Source organism: Cricetulus griseus, chromosome 6 (genome assembly GCF_003668045.3).
Source record: "Cricetulus griseus strain 17A/GY chromosome 6, alternate assembly CriGri-PICRH-1.0, whole genome shotgun sequence".
Lineage (NCBI taxonomy): Eukaryota > Metazoa > Chordata > Mammalia > Rodentia > Cricetidae > Cricetulus > Cricetulus griseus.
The window spans coordinates 27,554,349-27,573,344 of NC_048599.1; the positions used below are offsets into that span (position 1 = coordinate 27,554,349).

The following is an 18,996-nucleotide window of genomic DNA, read 5'->3' on the forward strand; positions in this document are numbered from 1 at the left end:
TTTTATTAAGGGACAAAATTTTCTTTTACAAGATTCTCCTCTAGTCCTCAGAGGAGGCTGAAGAGCTGATAAGAGATATTAGCAGTGGTGTACTGTAACAAAGACTGTGCTCGTCCGTGACTGTCCACCACACCACACCTTCTGTCTGTCACTCTAGTCTCAATCTGTGGCTTATTTTCTTCCTCACTTTCTTATGGCTTTGCTGTCTCCCACTCTCTATCATCAAGTTCTTAAACCTTGCCTTCTTGCTCTTCATCTTATTCCAAAATCTTGCCAAGTTCTTGATATTGACCAGAGGAATGAGTTAAGCCACAAAAATTGAGGCAGGAATCCATTTGCATTACAACACATGGTGAGGTAAGTCACAGTTATATATAATGTGGACACATACACAGGTACCCTGAGGTGGTGAGGAATTCACCACCATGCATCTCAACACTAGGGGGGGCTGAGGCAAAAATTCCAGGCTAGCCTGAGCTACATAGTGAAATGTCTCAAAACAACAATAACAAAATTATAGAATGTACTTATAATACCATAGAGGCATATCCAGAAAGAGATATGTATAGAGTTTGGTATCTAAATATGTAAGAAAATGTTATACCTATCTTTCCAAAGCTATTTACATTTTAAAGACTTATTCTTATTTTGTGTATATGAGTGTTTGTTTGCTTGTGGGTGAATGGACCACCAGAGTGTAATACCCACAGGACAGGGTGTCAGATCCCCTGGACCTGGAGTTACAGACAGTTGTCAGCTGCCATGTGGGTTCTGGGAACTGAACCCAGTTTCTCTGCAAGAGCAGCACTGAGCCACCTCTCCAGCCCCCTTAAGTATCCACTTTTAACAGGGCAATATGTAAAACAAGTCTAGAGTCCCATTCTATCATTTGTAGGACCTCAGAAATATGGAGACAATTTGGAAATCTCACCAATCATCAACAAAAGCCCTGGATGTGTATTTTGGCAATGGTGAGAGGAAAAACCCACAATGATTTGAGTAGTCCCGTTTTTAAATGTGCTGTTGCTTCTATTTGGGTGCTTATTTATGTTCCTGTTACATTTCAGGAAACTGATTTTTTTAATGAAAACATTTTATATTTTTTCCCATTTAAAATGCTGAAAAATGGGCACTGTGAGTGAGTGCAGAATTCTGCTTTCAGAAATGACAGGTCTTTTCCGTATGTATGCACATAAAATCTAATTTACTCTATAGGGAAAGTGTATATGATTAAGAAAAATAGAGGCCGGGCGGTGGTGGCGCACGCCTTTAATCCCAGCACTCGGGAGGCAGAGGCAGGCGGATCTCTGTGAGTTCGAGACCAGCCTGGTCTACAAGAACTAGTTCCAGGACAGCCTCCAAAGCCACAGAGAAACCTTGTCTCAAAAAAAAAAGAAAAGAAAAGAAAAATAGAGCCTGCGGAAAACAGTGCTTAGAAGGTGGACGCTGTTGGTGTGTTTTTTTGAGACAGGGTCTCTCTAAATAGCCCACTCTCTCCTGGCACTCACTCACATAGTCCAGGCTAGCCTGTAACTCTGAGATCCGCCTATCTTTGCCTTTGCCTCTGAGTATTGGGTTTAAAGTTGCTGGGCACCGAGCCCTGTCCAGGCATGGTTTTATCTATGCCTGTTCAGTACCCAGGCATGATGGCTTTGCTCTCCTCTCTGCAGGTAGCTGGTATGTGAGAAAGTGTGCGAACAAACTGGGCAACTGCAGAAAGACGTGCAGAAACGGAGAGCTGCAGACGGAGCCTGCTACCGGGCTGTGCCCCAAAGGAAAACACTGCTGTATTCTGAGCTTCAAAATTTGTGGGGGTGCAGGTGCTTCAGGAGGAAGCAATGCGGGAGCGGGAGCGGGAGCGGGAGCGGGGGCGGGGGCGGAGCGGAGCGGGGGCGGGGGCGGGGCGGGGGCGGAAACGGGGTCGGGGCGGAGGCGGGGGCGGCAGGCGATGCAGCCGCGACGCCTGGGGCAGCAACTACCCCGCTGGCCACCACCGCTGCTCCCTGAACGCTGCTGCAGCCTGTCTCTTGACCTACCGGTTAATTAAAGCAAAGAGGCCTAAGGCGGTGTTGGTTTCCTCTCTACACCCCTTTCCTATCAGCCAGGTTTGCCAAGGCACCCTGTCTCCTCACTGTGGCAGTTTCAGGGTGGGGATCCAAGTTAGAGAGATGTGGGGCACAAATGGGGTTAGTTACCAAGCCCTGTTCGGAAACAACAGGTACAGACCTTCAGTAGCGCCCCCACCTCCCTTCCCTGACCAAGAGTGCCAAGCTTTTAAAGCACCTGAAGTGTAGGAAGGGACTGCACAGGCACTGGGCCTCACAAGCAGTCCTGCCCCAGGGTGGAATCACAGTCTGGACTTCACTCTCACAAGGGTGCTAATATTAACAGGGGCTGGCTAATTGAAGGCTTCCTACATAAGTGATTTTCTAGGACTTACAGGCAATATTCTCTATGTTTGAAATAGCATCTCACTACGTAGACCAGGCTGTCCTCAAACTCATGATTTTTCCGACTTAGCCATCCAAATACTGGTATTACAGGCATATGCTACGAGACCCAATCACCTATACATATTTTTAAACAACAACAAAAAGCACCCTGCAAAGACAGGAGAGAAGCCTCTGTGTTGCTCTTGCCGAGAACCAGGGTTCAGTTCCCAGCACCCACAGGGCTGCTCACGGTCTTGTATAACTCCAGTTTCAGCGGCTTTCTCTCTCCAGGCCTCTGGGGAACCAGCTACAAAGGTAGTAAACAAATGTGAATGCAAGCCAAGCACCCACACATATAAACTCATTGTTAAAAAATCACCCTGGAGGACTCCTTGGTGAGCACCTTCTTATGTTTGACTTGACTTCCCCCACCAATCCAGGTCCTGGTACAATAGCCTGACTTCGAAGAACAGCAAACGATTTCTAAGCAGTAGAGACTTGAGACGGACTCAGCTGCCTATACCACGTTGTTGTCTCTAGTCATATTCTGTCTCTTGGAAATCCTGAATTTTAGCTTTCAGCTTAGGTAGGAAAGAAGAGATCTCAAGGACTTCAGTGTGACCTGAAGACTGGGCAAGGATGCCATAAGTAGCAGGATTTTCTAAGGCCTCTGTCCCTCCAGTCAACTCTACTCTTTCTTCCTCAGCGACAGCATGGTAGAGAGCAGCAAGCATGATCAGCTGCACTTTCTTGGCACACGCAGTAGCCATGTTTGCCTGTTACTCAGTCTGATTACTTAGGGAATGGTGGGTGGGGTGGGCTGAATATCTTCCTCCCCGTCCTTGGCATACTAACATACTTCCAATTTAAAACAAATAAAACAACGACAAAAAATGAAGGGCTAGGAAGATTCTCAATAAAAGTACTTGCTGCAAAAGCATAAGATTCACTCCCTAGAATACAGATAAAGCACTAGCATGACCACAAGCACACTTGTAACCCAGCTCTGTGGGGGGAGGAGAGGAGGACCCAGCACTGTGGGGAGATGAGAGGAGGACCCAGCACTGTGGGGAGATGAGAGGAGGACCCAGCACTGTGGGGAGATGAGAGTTGCTTGGGCTTCAGGTTCAGTAAGATCCTAACTTAAAGGAGTAAGTAAAAAGTGATAAACCCAATGTCCTCTAGCCTCCACATGGGCATAAAGGCACTGTGAACACACATACACACGTGCACACACACATACACATACACAGAGAGAGAGAGAGAGAGAGAGAGAGAGAGAGAGAGAGAGAGAGAGATTAGTTTATGTTTTGACCTCCTAACAAGCCAAAGGTTTAGCGTAGACAACTAATGGTGGAAGGAAAATGTCAGTGCAATGGTCATCTCACTCTTGATGAGTCTGTGAGTGCCACCAGTATGCAGTCCTTTCCCTTCACTTGATCCTGGTCCAGTTACTAAAAACTCAGATGCATCCAACCTTCTCTGATACATGCAACAGTTCCTACCTCCACAACCCCCCCCCCCCCCCCGCAGAATCATGACTTCCCGTGGCAACCTCACCAGAGCCTCCCACTGTTCACTCTGTACTCCTCTCACACGTATGCAGCCATCTTCTACAGAGTCAGTCAAGACCATTTTTCAAAACACAAATACAACCACTAATCTCCCGGCTGGCGTCTTTGATCAAAACATCCCAACCAATGCTCAGGTCCGCTCTCATTGCCCACTGTGTTTGAGCAAGCACGGCATCTGCACTTGTACTTCTTATTACTCTCCTCACAGCAACTTGACTTCTCGAACACGTCCTCATCTAGAGGTTGATTGGAGCTCACTGGACTGCTACTAGCGTCCAGATCATCTCTTTCCATTACCTCTGCCTGGGGAGCGGGGGCGGGACAGGGCCCCCAGAGAGGATCCTTATAATTTTTGTTAAGGACACAACCACATTGCAGAATTCCTCCACTTCTGAGGCTCCCCTATTATGATTAATCTACAAGTTTATGCCATCATATTGTACTCTATATGTCTGCTCGTGACATTTGTTCAACAGTGGGAACCTTTTTTTCCTCTCTCTTATCATCCCCTTGCTAGAATTTCTTCCAATTCCTCTTTTTAAAATTATGTGTGTGCACAGCTAAGTGCAGGTAAAGAAGAATCCAGAAAAAGGTATCATACCCTGGAACAGAAGTTTCAGGTGGCTGTGAGCTGCCTGATGTGGGAGCTGAGGGCTTCTGCAAAAGCAATGAGCACTTTTAAGGACTCTCCAGCTCTTAGAAATTCTTATTTGTATACCTTATTTTTATTTTTAATTGTGTGCCTGTATGTGGGTGTGTGTGCACATGAGTGTGCGTGCCCACAGAGGACAGAAGACAGAGTCAGATTCCCTGGAACTGGTATCCAACACAGGTGCCAAGAACCAAATTCAAGTCTTCTGCCAGAGTGGTGTATTTTTCAGGGTTCTCTAGAGGAACAGAACTGATAGAATGGATGTACATATTAAAAGAGTACTTACAAGAGTGGCTTACAGGCTGTGGCTTCACTAGTCCAACAATAGCTATCTCCTGATGGGAAGGCCAAGAATCCAGTAGTTATTCAGTCCAAGAGGCTGGATGTCTCAGCTGTTCTTCAGACTATGTTGGAAACCCAAGGAAGTAAATTTTAACACCAGCAAAGGAATGCCTCAGAAGCATGATAGATGAACTTGCCAGCAAGAGCAAGGGCAAGCAGGCAAGAAGCAAAAGCTCCCCTTTTCCACATCCTTTTATATGTTGGTGTGACCCAGATTCGCTGTGGTTCTTCCAGCCTCAAATGATCCAGATTTAAGGTGGGTCTCCCTACTTTAAATAATCCAATCAAGAAAAATCCCAGCAGGCATGGTGATGCACGCCTTTAATCCCAGTACTCAGGATGCAGAGGAAGGCAGATCCCTGAATTCAAGGGCAGCCTGATCTACAAAATGAGTTCTAGGACAGCCAGGGCTACAGAGAAACCCTGTCTCAAAAAACCAAAAGGAAAGAAAGAAAAAGAAAACAAAAGAAGAAGAAAGGAAGGAAGGAAGGAAGGAAGGAAGGAAGGAAGGAAAAGAAAAGAAAAAAAAAACAAAAGAAAAATCCCTCACAAGTATGCCCACTTTCTTGGGTTTTAATTGATTTCAGGTGTAGTCAGGTTTACAAACAAGATTAATCATCACATGCCATATGTCCTCCTAGCCACTGTGCCAAACCTTCAGACCTGTGAATTCTGCATTAAGTCTTTTTGATGAAGTAAAGGGGGTTCTTGATGGCCCCAAGTATCTGGGGTATTATTGAAATCTTATCTTCATGTATTGTAGATCTTCCCCTGGGAAAGGAGCTTCTGTCCTTGCAAAGACATAGCAATGGTCTATGTCACTCCATCAGTCACAACTGGTAGGCAGCATTTCCTCTACACCCATGGCTGTCTTTGTAGGCAGAACACACAAATACACACGGCAGGGTGGCAGGTGGGAACAGGTCACCTCAGCAGAGAGGGGCAGGAGGAGGAAGGAAAGCGTGTGAGCTTTGGTCATACATATCTAAGGTCAGTCCTCTGTCCCATCAGACGTTCACTTTTAGACTAGGGGCAAGTGATATCCCATCTCTGAGCATGTATTTTTGAACATGAAGATTAGAGAGCATATGGACTCTGTTACGAATATTACATTTGCAAGAGTGGTATACTACATTAACCACACTGCAGAGACTTAGTGAAGGTAGGTTGTTTATTCCTGGATGAGGATTAGCAAGAATATTTCCTGAGGGCCCTGTCTGTTGGACCATGGCTGCCCTGCGTGGGTATGTGTGATAAGTCATGCTTCACCTGAAGGGAAATGCATTACCATGAAGAAGAGTGTGAGAGGTGAGGGTCATGGGCTCTCTTTGGATAGCAAGATGGTCTTTTAAAGGCTCTTGAGGGCACTTGATGTGCTTTCTCCTCAGTCGTTAACTGGATCACTGCCTCAAAAATCCCTTAGACCTGTGATCACTTTGACGGTGGGTAGCTAAGTGCTAACATAGCCTCTTGTCTTCTTGCCTCACATCTCACTTTCCTCATACCATGCTTGAACTTAAGCAGCAAATTTGCCTTTTCTATGATAAAAGCCCAGAAGAGACCAGCAATAGAAAGAACAAGCCTCAACATAGTAAAGGCTATATATAATACTACTATAGCCAACACTATACTAAATGAGGTAAATTACCTCTAGAACATGAAGCCAGGTACAGGTGTCCACTGTCTCGACTCTCACTCAATATGGTGTTTGAAGGCTTAACCAAAGCAATAAGACAAGAAAAAGAAATAATACATGTGTAGGGGTGCTGGAGGAGATCCACTGGAGTTAGCAGAGGACTTGGGTCTGAGTCCCAGCATCCACGTGGTGGTTCACAACCATCTGTAACTCCAGTTCCAGGAGATTTGGGTCCCTCTTCTGATCACTATAGGCACCAAACACACACACGGTACACATACGTACATGTAGGCAAAACACTCACACATAAAACAAAATAGATCATTTTAAATTTAAAAAAAAAAAGAACACAAATAGGAAAGGAAGAAGTCAAACTATCTGGATTTGTAGACAACATAAGCCTGTACTTAAAAGACCCTAAATAGTCCAACAGTATCTTAGTAACTGTCTTATTGCTGTGAAGAGACACTATGACCAAGGCAAGTCTTCTAAAAGAAAACATTTAATTGGGGACTTAAGAGTTTCAGAGGTTTTCCATTATCATCATAGCAGGGAACATGGCAGCTACATCCTGATCTGTAAGCAGACGGGGGAGAGGGGGAGAGAGAGGAGAGAGAGAGAGAGAGAGAGAGAGAGAGAGAGAGAGAGAGAGAGAGATGCTGGCATGGGCTTTTGAAATCTCAAAGCTTACTCCCAGTGATTCCCTCCAACAAGTCCACACCCCCTAATCTTTCTAATTTTTCAAATGATGCCGCTCCCTGGTAACTAAGCATTCAAATATATGAGCCTATGGGAGCCATTCCTATTTAAACCAGCCCAATCAGAAACCTCTAAGATCTGATAAGTGCTTCTAGAAAAGTAGTAAAATACATAATCAGCATAGTAAAATCAGTAGCTTTTCTATACATTAATGAGAAACTCATTGAGAAAGAAGTTCAGAAAGAAAAATCTATTCACCACAGTTTCAAAAAATAGCTAGAAATAAACCTAGCCAAAGTGATGAAAGACAACTATAATAAAGAAAGAAAAAATGACACTAGAAAATGGAAAGACCTCCCATGTTTGTGGATAGGCAGAATTAATATTGTAAAAGGGCTGTATTACCAAAAACAACATATAGATTCAATATAATCCCTATCAAAAGCCTAATGAAAGGTTTCACAAAACTAGGAAAAAACAAACCCTAAATACGCTCCTTACTCTCTATGATGTAATGGAACATTCTTAGAATACACTTCTTTTTAAGCAGAATGCTTAGCATTTGTTTGGAATTTGTGTGTGTGTGTGTGTGTGTGTGTGTGTGTGTGTGTGTTCATGTGTGTGTGTGTGTGTGTGTGTCATGTGTGTGTGTGTTCATGTGTGTGTGTGTGTGCTCGTGTGTGTGTGTTTGTGTGTGTGTGTGTGTCATGTGTGTGTGCTCATGTGTGTGTGTGTGTGTGCTCATGTGTGTGTGTGTGCTCATGTGTGTGTGTGTGTGTGTGTTCATGTGTGTGTGTGTGTGTGTGTGTGTGTGTGTGTGTGTGTGTGTGTGTGTGTGTGTGGTCATGTGTGTGTGTGTGTGTGCTCATGTGTGTGTGTGTGTGTGCTCATGTGTGTGTGTGCTCGTGTCGTGTGTGTTCATGTGTGTGTGTGCTCGTGTGTGTTCATGTGTGTACACAGGTACCCTTGCCCATGCACATGGGCAGAGGCCAGAAGAGAAAGCCTCTCTTAGACCATAGACTATGGTCCTGTCCCTTATGGGAGCATTAGAGATGAAAAGGGCCCAATTTTCCTCCAGAGAAGGTCCCATTATCACAAAGAATTGAGCTTCGGGTACCTTTACTTTGCTGGAGATGTTTTCTCTACACTCTGTCAAGTCTTCAATGCATGTATGCATGTTAGCCTGTTACGCTCCTGAATACTGCAAGAGTCGTGAACTTTGAAGTCAGCTGGGAAGCATAGCTTCAATGTTTACAAATTTGACTTGTTTGGAGAAGTAGTAAAGAGTCCCTGAGCCTGGGTTTCCTCACCTGTGAAGACCATGGTACCTGATGTGACACACTGGCACAGAATATGGTACAGTTAAGAACTTAAAAATTGTAGCTTCTCTAACTCCCTGCTTCTTATACTCATCCCTTATTATAGGACTAATAATTTCCTGTTCTTTTCCCCTCTATTTCTAAGATGCAAGTTTTAAAGCTCAGGATAAGAGGGGTAGTCATTGTTGGCAATCTCCAGTCTTTAGACTGGCTATTTGGGAATGGGCAGGTGGTGCAGAAACTTCCACCTACAAATGGCGCCCAGTACAGAGGCTAAAATTTCCACTTAAGACCTAATAAAGATTAAAGAAAGATTCTAAACACACAAATGGAGTCAAGAACAGCTTCTTTGCAATGAGAGTTTTCTGGCCCGGAAGGTCCCGCAACCCTTCAGCCCCAAATGAAATCACGGACACTATATTAGATATTAAATTGTTGGCCTGTGGCTAGGGCTTCTTATTGGCTAGCTGTCTTAATTATTAACCCATTTCTCTTAATCTATGTATTTCCACGTGCTCTTGGCTTACTAGAGAAGGGTCCAGACCTGCTACTCCTTTGGCAGGCTGCATGGTGACCGAGTCTGCCTACATTTCCCAGAATTCTCCTCAGCTCCTAGTCCCACCTATCTCCCTGCCACTATTGGGCACAATGTTTTATTCATCGGCCAATAAGAGAAACATATATACAGAAGGACAACCCCTATCATCTCTTCTTTTCTGTCTAAATAAAAAGAAGGGTTTTAACTTTAACATAGTAAAATTATATATAACAAAACAGTTATCAAGTAAGAACTATAGTTAACAATATTTAGTCCATTAACATTTGGCAAAATTTATAGAAAATATACTATCATTTATCCTATCTTTGGGAGTCCAAAGTTTCATATGTAACTTATCTTTTATCACAACTAAGGAAAACCATAACCATAACTATCTGTCTTCAACTCCATCAAAGACCACAGAAGGATAATATATAAACTCTAGAATTGACAGAGACATCTCACTGCCTGGTCAGTCACTCAAAGTTCCTCTGTAACATTGGAGCATCCATCTTCAGCCCATAGGCCATAGTGTGTCTGGCAGACTTCTCAGCAAAGCAGAAAATTTCAAACTGTCCCACCTGTATTGGCAGTTTGTCAGCCATTTTTCTCCATGTCCTGAAGAATGCCTGGCAGACTCTTCCATGAAGCAGGAAGCCTGCAGCACTATCCCATCTTGTTTTGCAAGTTCAGAAGTAACTTTCCTGTGGGTCCTGCATGTCCACCTTATACAGCATACAGTCAAACAGTCCAGGCAAGAGCAGTTTCTTGCCCAAATGGCTATTTCTGCCATGTTGCAGGCAAACTCCATAACGAGTTTCTTTGATGCCCATCTTCCTCTCTGAGGTAATTGGTTTTGCCAGTAGCAGTTGTGTCTCTTTGCCATGAAAAACCCTGCTTGTCTATAGCAAACAGAGCTCACCCGAGGAAATGCTGCTACCAATGCTGCTTATCTCTGTTCTTTTGTTTTTAGACTCCCTTTTTAAGCTTTTGTCAGGTTTTATGTGGAAATTCCTGCAAACCACGTTGGCACCATTTTGTAGTGGAGGCTTTCTGCCTGGCTGGTCCTGCCACCCTTCTCAGGCCCAAATACGCACACAGACGTTATATTAATTATAAATCTGTTGGCTGATGACCAGGACTTCTTATTGGCTAGCTCTGTCTTAATTATTAACCCATTTCTATTAATCTACGTTTTCCACGTGGTCTTGGCTTACTGGAGATCTACATGACAACTACTCTCTGCCTAACTTCCCAGAATTCTCCTTGTCTCCTATTCCTGCCTATACTTCCTGCCTCATTGGCCACAATGTTTTATTCATCTGCCAGTAAGAGAAACAGAAGATATCCCCATCACTTCTTGGTAACTGCTCTGTTTGCTAGCTGCAAGCAGAGGTGTTGCTCCTTCAAGAGACAGCTTCCTGGCTCAGTGCTAACTACAAAAAAACTCTTTTAAGAGGCCCATCCTTTCTGAAGTAGATTGGTGCTGCCATAAGCAGACATGTCTCACTGTCGTGAAAAGCCTTATGTTATTAAAACATCTTAAATGATATCCTGTAGATCTCTGAAGTGTTTGAAGACCACGTATCTAAATATATATCTGTATTGAAACTTGAAAACATACCTAACATGATTACAAGTTTGATTATTATAGATATACTAATCTGAATTTCTAAGAAATCCTAAATAGTTTGTAATAATATCTTTCAAGGACTAGACATTTACATTACATTTTTAAATAAACTGCATAGGTACAATACTTTAAATAAGAGTAGAAACATATATACAGTATATTATAACAAAGATAACCTTAAATTTATATCAATATACAAAAATTCATTCCAATGTAAAATATTCGAAACGAGTAGTTGCTTTATAGCTTAAAAGTAGATTCGCTAATCTTCCCTTTGTTCCTATACCCCCTTTCTTACTTTTCAGAAAAAGATGCCTGAATCTAATCTCTTTTGCTTAGTTTTTCCATGACCATGACTTATAACAACTTGCAACTAACTCCCTAAACAATGACAAACATCTATAATCCACCAAACAACCAAAAACCACCCACCACACCTCTTGACAAAGTGGGTGTCATGTTCTTAAAATTACTTCCTATTATCTGGAGGTAATGGCATCTTTAGGGGACCTTGAGAAAATAAAGATAGTGGTCAAGTCCTGGAAGAGCTAGCTATTGTTTAGTCTCGGTGTGATGGGAAAGGTCAGGGCTTATCTGAAGTCATGGCTGGAGTAGTCTAGGAGGGTAGACAATCTCAGCTAACAGTTCTGAAGTTGTCCTGGATGCAGATTTTTGAGGAAACTACAGCAGAAGTATTTTTGAGAGGCTGGATCATTTGGGCTACTTGTCTTCATTGATTCTTTTGTTCTGAAAACACACAGACTTTTAAAGATAATATACACATCTGCATTAACACAAGCATGGGATGTGCAGTGCACACAAATCAACTAAAGATGATTTTTTTTCTCCTGTGTTTGGGGTAAAAGGAATCCGTCAACTTTATAAGTTCATTTGGACTGCATAACCAAACTGTAATATAAAGCTTTATCCATGCCAAATGAAAGGGTGGCATATGTCATGAGGATTCTGTAGCCAACAAGGTTTATCATGTCTCATCCAGACCCAGAGCCATTTCTATGCCAAGAGATCTGCTATACATCACCTGTCTTTTTCGTTTTTCTTGTTTTTCTTCCTTCATGGCTGTAGCCAAGATTTTCAGGAGGTCTCCCATGATAAATTCTGGTCTTTATTAATTTTGAAGGAATCCATGGCTTTTTGTTTCCTGAGGAAAACAAAGGCATAACCACTCCCCCAACACAACATACTTTCTGACTTCAATTCTGAAGTTAAGACATTCTTAAAATATATAGACTGGTTTAATTCAGCAGTTTTTCTACAATTCAATGTCTCTCAGAAGCTGCTTTTTATTGTTGATGATGATGATTATCAGTTAAAAAGATTCAAAGTCAACAAAGCATCACACAGCATCCAGACTCCCTGTGTGCTTCCCATCCTTATATGGCTTATTCTTCTTATATTATTTTACTGTTTCTTTAAAGACCTTCCTTCGCTATTTAAACTATTTTTTCTGTCACTGTCTATACCCATTTTCTTTTCTTTCTTCAGCACATTTTTAAGCATACTGCACCTGTTCAGAGGTCTTCCCACCTTGAACCTGGCTTTTTTTTGTTGTTATTATTTTTTGTTTTTGTTTTTTTGGGTTTTTTTGCCAGTCTGCAGCTTTTCTCTGAGCCAAACCTTAAACTGTTAGGCTGTTGGCTGAGCATCTCTGCTTAGCACATGGTGCTGGCAGCTGGCTCTGTCCCCTTCAGCCATGGGTACCAGCCAGGTACTGTGTTTACCCATCCTAGCTCTGGGAAGCTGTTGGGCCTGTGCTGCAGCAGGAATTTCTATTTAGACTCCAATTCTGTCTAATGATACACTGTTCAAGTGCCCAGCTGTGTCTCAGGGCCTCTTAAAGGAGCCGCACCTCTGTATGCTGCAGGCAGTGGGCTCCATGCATGTGACCCATGTTAGTCAGCAATTATAATTTGACTTTCTTTTGGAGACCACCAGTTCCCAAATAATGACACAGAGACTTTTTATTAATTACGAATAATTAGCTTAGCTTAGGCTTGTTCACAACTAGCTCTTATAACTTGTTAACCCATTTATATTAATCTACATTCTGCCATGTGGCTCATTACCTTTCCTCCATAATGTATGTCTGCCTTCCTCCATGTCTCACTGACAAAATCCACATACCTAGATTCATTATCCCAAGTTCCTTTCTCTGCCTGGAAATCCTGCCTAACCTCTCTAGCTAGTGGCCATTCAGATTTATTAAGCCAATCACCATGACACATCTTTACCCAGTGAAAACAAGTATCTGGCAACAACTTCTCACCCCAAACCATAGGCCTGTAGGTAGAAGTGGAGAGTATCTCCACCCACAACAGTATACCACATAAATCCAAATTCAACTCTCTTTGTCACCTATTCCAATATGCTGAGGTGACAAGCAAGACCCAAGGATTCTAAATTTCTGGGCTACCTTTCAAATAAAGATTTATGCCAAATTTTTTGACTCCGGTTTTAACGAAACTGAGCACTTGTTGGGGGAGTGGGCCCCTCTAGAGCTGCAGAGGACTGGGGCCAGACCGCAGGACTGAATACTATGTCTCTTTTGACAGTCCTGGAGCATGAGACCTCAAGATCCCAGCAGCTGCAGAGCCAGGCCCATAGCTTCTAGCCAGGAGTCCAGGGTCTTTGAGGGTCTGCAAAGCACTGGGTTTTATTGAAACAGGTGCAAAGGTTATTTATGACCAGCACTGTAAGCAAAGCAGCCCCACAGAATCCTCACAGAAGTTTGTCTTTTGTTCATCTGGAGAGCCTTTCCCGCTCTCCTGAGCTCCTGCAGTTTCGGTCTGCTCATGACCAGCTGCTTAAGTGCAGCACACCTATACTGCCTTAAATTCCACAGTATTAAACAGATCAAAATGCTGTCGGGTATCCTCAGAGCTGCATTTGTCTAAAAATCATGGCAACTAGATAAAACAGAAGGTGGGATGCACTTGAAAGGGCTCCAGATCACATCTGAAGCTGTCTCCCTGCTCTTCAAAGCTGTCCCAGTACATTAGGAAAACATCCAGGTATCTTTCCTCACTCTGCTGAACTCTTAGCTGTTAACAAAAGCTCTCTCTCTCTCTCTCTCTCTCTCTCTCTCTCTCTCTCTCTCTCTCTGTGTGTGTGTGTGTGTGTGTGTGTGTGTGTGTGTGTGTGTGTGTATTCTCATGGAGTCTTAGAGACATAAGAAATTTCACTGGAGAGTGAGAGGGAGTGGATGAGATGGTGGGTGCCGCAGGCAAGGGAGGTGCTTGCTGCCAAGCCCGATGACCTGAGTTCGATCCCTGGGACCCACATAGTGGAAGAAGAGAACTGACTCCTTAAAGTTGTCCCCTGGCCACCACGCACACACCACCATGATACACTCACGCTATGATCCATACACAAGTATGCATGCATAAGCACACACACTAAAATGTCCAAACTAATTTTTAATTTTTTTTAAAAAGAGGAGAAAGGCCTGAAATTTGTGAAATACCATCTTGGGTAGAAAGTGCAAAGACTAACTGCCACCTCTCCCGGGGTTTGTGTAACCTCTGTGTCCCCACTTCTCAAGCAAAACACAAGCAGTACAGCAGCTATTCATTCACATTCAAAATATCCAGAAAAGAAATGGACGCAGGCAAAAGTGTTGAACTTTATTATGTGGGGAATGAAGTTCACTGGAGGAAAGAGACAGATCTGAAGCAGCCCACTGGATTCCATGGGACGTTGGAGGACAAGGGCCTTGAGGAACAAATGGTTCGTTCAGATAGTGATGGTGAAGTATGTGACGGTGGGCAGGGTTATATAGTCTCGGATCCCTTTTGGCTTCTCATTGGATTGGACTGGCTTCTGGATGATTTTGTGCTTTTTGTTTTGCAGTTCGTTGATGCAGCAGTATTTCCCATGCAGACATCCCACCTCCGCTATCTCCCCTAATTTGCATTTCTTCCTGCAGTAGCCTGATAAGTTGTGAAAACATCTTTTGGGTTGTGCACCACCTGAACACAGGAAACAACATTGAGCAGGGTTAGTTTCTGAGGGAAAGCAGAGATGCAGCTGGGTTCCCCACTCACAGGGACAACAGACACCGCCTCTGCCAGCATCTCCTCTGTCCCAAACGGAAACCTCATGCTGACACAAGGAAACTCAGAACACCCAAATTAAGGACGCTCATGGGGCTGGAGAGATGGCTCAGCTGCTAAGACTGCTTACTGTACTTGCAAAGGACCCAGGTCTGGTTCCCAGCCCAACGTGGTGGTTTACAGCTATCTCTAATGTTCCAAGAGACCCAACACTCTCTCCTGGCCTCTGTGGGCACTAGACACACATGCAGTGCACAAACCTACATGCTGGCAGAACGCTTGTACATGTAAAATTACTCTTTAATTTTAAAAAAGGACAGTTGGTCCTGGCCAATACCCAAATAGCCTTAGAAATACCCATGACAAAAGAAGAGGAGACTGACTCCTCTTCACAGACCGAGTTGGGTACCATCCTAAACCAGGCAAAGCCATCCTGCTTTGTGTTCTGACGTCAGCACTCCCTCAGTCTTGTTTGCCCCAGAGACACTAATGCATCCCCATCGGAACACTTCACAGCCAGCTTAGCTTTTAAAAGAACATGTCAGGCTAGGCTAGCAGGACAGCCCTGCACATAGGACACCTGCCGGGAAAGACTGGCAGCCTGTGTCCAATTCCCACAACCCACACAAGGTGGAAGGAGAAAGTAAGCCCACAGGGTTGTCCTCTGACCTCCACTTACACCCCGAGCGTGGCACACATGCAACCACAAATACACTTCACACATGTACTATAATAATTAAATAAAGTTTAATTTTTTTACATGGCTTCAGCAGGCCAGACTCAGATCCTCATTCTCACACAGCAAATGTACTCTTACCTACTAAGCATCTCCTCAGCAATTTTTTTTTAATTTAAAAGAAAATCACAGAGGTCAGCAGAGATGTCTCAGGAGGTTAAAAAAAAGACTTGTTGCACAAAATCTGAGTTCAAATCCCCTGTGCCCACATAAAAATACAGGTGTGGCTGTGCCTGTGACCCCAGCACTGACTGTTGGGAGACAAGGTAAAGACAGGAGGGTTGTGGGGCTTGCCAGTTGCCAGCCTAACTCCAGGTTCATTAAGAGAGCCCAACTCAAGAGAGTGAGGCACAGAATGGTAGAGTGAGACACCCAGGGCACACGGGTGGATATGCACAACACACACACACACACAACATCACAGGCACACATGGATTCAGACATGCAGCATCATAGACTAACTCTCTCTCTCTCTCTCTCTCTCTCTCTCTCTCTCTCTCTCTCTCTCTCTCACATACACACACATACACACACACACAACATCACAGGCACACATGGATTCAGACATGCAGCATCATAGACTCTAACTCTCTCTTTCTCTCTCTCTCTGTCTCTGTCTCTCTCTCTGTCTCTGTCTCTCTGTCTCTGTCTGTCTCTGTCTCTCTGTCTGTCTCTCTCTCTCTCTCTCTCTCTCTCACACACACACACACACACACACACACACACACACACACACACACCCATAGACAGTCCTTTTGCATTTCACACTTGGAGGCTGAAGGCATCACCCTTGCCAAGATCTCATGAGTTTCAGGCACTGTTGCTCCCAAGGACCCTTTCTGCTCATCCAGACAACTTCTCCAGAACCTGGCTGTCCTCTCTCTCACTTTCTTCTTCAACTCAAATAAATGTCCTACCTCATGAGCAAACACAGCTTGATAGACACCTCTGCCCCTCAAGATCCCAACTTCCCACTACCCATGTGCTAAGGTCCCGATGTCTCTGTCTAAGCCTTAATTTCCCTCCTCACACAAAATCAGACAGGCCTGAAGAATAAATGTGGACAACAAAGATGTATTCTCCCTGTTCTCAAACTTCATAATGAGCAGTACCCTTTAAGATGAGACAGCTGTATTTTGAGGCCAATGAAAACTGCAATATGGCTCCTTGCAAGCAAGGCAGAAGGGAGACCCTGATGCCAGAGTCCTTCCACCAATGCAAGGCTTCACATGCTTACATCTGAGCCAGAGATGTTACACCCACTTGCCAGAAGAGAAAAATTAAGATTAAAGCGAATAATTCTCTCGGTTAATTAGCTACTTAATGATGAAGAAAGGCTTTCACTGTGCTGTTCACATCACTGCTGCAGCCCAGGGAAGAAAATGAATTTGAGTAGAAATGGGGGTGGCTAAAGTTCTCAGATAAAAACTACTCAGCATCCTAACGATGCTTCCAGATGGTGATCTGATCAGTACCTTCTGCAAGGATGCCTCTGACCTCATTGCTTGCTCTCCCTCTCCCAGGCGCCCAAGAGAAAGGGCACAACTGATGATGTTGGCCAGCTATCAGCAATCTTCAACATCCCGCCCCTGTTGTCACCAGCACTAGTTAGTGTTCCTTACTTCAGGGTGCATTCGTTCAAGTTACCTGCAAGTACCACAAACAGCAGAATAATGAAAACCTTAAGCAGCTTCATGTTTACAGACCCTCCAGACACAGCCGGGTATCCTGCGGTGCAGCACAGCTCACAGCACCACAAGCCAAGCTTTGGTTTTAACTCACAAGGACAGACAGGGAGTCTAAGCCCAACCCCACCTACATCCTCAGATTTGGAATCCACGGTCACATAATGTTCCATCCTCTCCCACTTACTGCCTTTTCCTCAGGATGTGAACCCCTGCTGTGCTTTCTCCACCTGGCTGTCATCCCACTTGGCTCAAAGTTGGCTAACTAAATTCCCTGATTTGGATGAGCCATTCCTTCTTTATGATCATCATTGCTTCTCTCTCACAAAAACAATCCAAAAATGACACATAGTGTTAGATTAGAATCCATGGGAGACTGAAGACAAGATACCCAACAAAACAATGCTTTATTCACAAACTGTTTTGGCCACACCCTCAGTTCAGCATCCACCTTGCATCATTTAGGAAGTAGCCTGTGCTGCGGCCATTAGTATTTCTAGTTTCCTTGTGATGACACTTCTGATGACACCTTGAAAGTAACAATGATCACCTACTTCATGCATTCATCCCTAAGTCTGTCTGTTCGTCTAGCAGGTTCTTTCAAGTCTCTGAGCTGTCAAATTGCCATCTGGATCAGGTACAAGAAGCACACAGCCTCCTCATTTTCAAAGCTGTTTATGGCTAAGTATCAGGGTTCCTCTTGAGTAGTCTGGAAAAGATAACGAAATCTTGCTTTATAGATGTGGCCAGGTTTTTGGTGGGTTTTTTTTTTTTAATTTTTAATCACCTGTCAACATATTTACTCCCACCAGCATCCATAGCCACACAAATTGTTTTTAATACCTTACTTATAAATAGATTTTAAATGCATTTCACTTCTGACAAAGGTTCTCTGAATTCCACTTAAGATGTTATCTTTCCAAACTGTTGCACAGGCTGAATTTGGAAGAACAGGAGTGTTAATTCTCACACAAAAAGACTGAGACACTTGAGGACGTTTGTTTAGAAGCAGAGACTGGGTGACTGACAATTCAAGCTGCAAATATCAGACACGCATTTATCAAAAAGGAAAAGAACAGAAAAAAAATCCTTTAAAAAAAGATTCATGTGCTCGCTTCGGCAGCACATATACTAAAACTGGAACGGTACAGAGAAGATTAGCATGGCCCCTGCGCAAGGATGAAATGCAAATTCGTGACACGTTCCATATTTTTCTGCTCCTAGCAGGCTTTGCCTGCTCACTGGCCTGCTCTTTGTCGAAATCTAAGGTGCTTAAAGAGAAAGGGTAGACTACCAGGTGCCCCTGTCCTCTCTATCCTCCCTGTCCTTCCCAGTTTGTGGGAAGTAGAAAGAAAGTAGTGACGACCAGTGAGTTCTCTGAAAGGTAGGGATGGGACATTTGGACTATGAACAATGAGAGGGAAAAGGGCAGGTAAGAGGCTAGCTGGAGGCCCAAAGAACAAGAAGTAGCCAAGTCACTAGAGATACAAGTAGGCGACATTAAGAATCAGGCCGGGCGCTACATCTAGAGACAAGCTGACAGAAGAACTGGAGATCCGCATCCAGATAAGACACAGAGGATATAAGTCAAAGTCAGTACCTGCTGTTTCTAGCCATTTCAGCAGTCTGCCAATTGAAGTGGTTCCTTCTACTTTCTTGCCTCCTACTCTTCTATAT

At 43.8% G+C, this 18,996-nt stretch overlaps 1 protein-coding gene and 1 non-coding gene across 2 annotated transcripts; one reads left to right on the top strand and one right to left on the bottom strand.

The window, feature by feature from the left end:
• Positions 1-14,578: 14,578 nt before the first annotated feature.
• Positions 14,579-17,330, bottom strand: Defb128 (defensin beta 128). The gene is made up of 2 exons (XM_027420958.2): positions 17,282-17,330; positions 14,579-14,814 (listed from the first exon to the last, which is right to left on the bottom strand). The coding sequence occupies exons 1-2, from the start codon at positions 17,328-17,330 to the stop codon at positions 14,579-14,581; spliced, it is 285 nt and encodes a 94-aa protein (XP_027276759.1).
• A 1,096-nt stretch (positions 17,331-18,426) lies between these two features.
• On the top strand, positions 18,427-18,533 carry LOC113836447. Its single transcript, XR_003486654.1, has one exon. It is a non-coding gene; the product is annotated as a U6 spliceosomal RNA (small nuclear RNA).
• Positions 18,534-18,996: the final 463 nt, after the last annotated feature.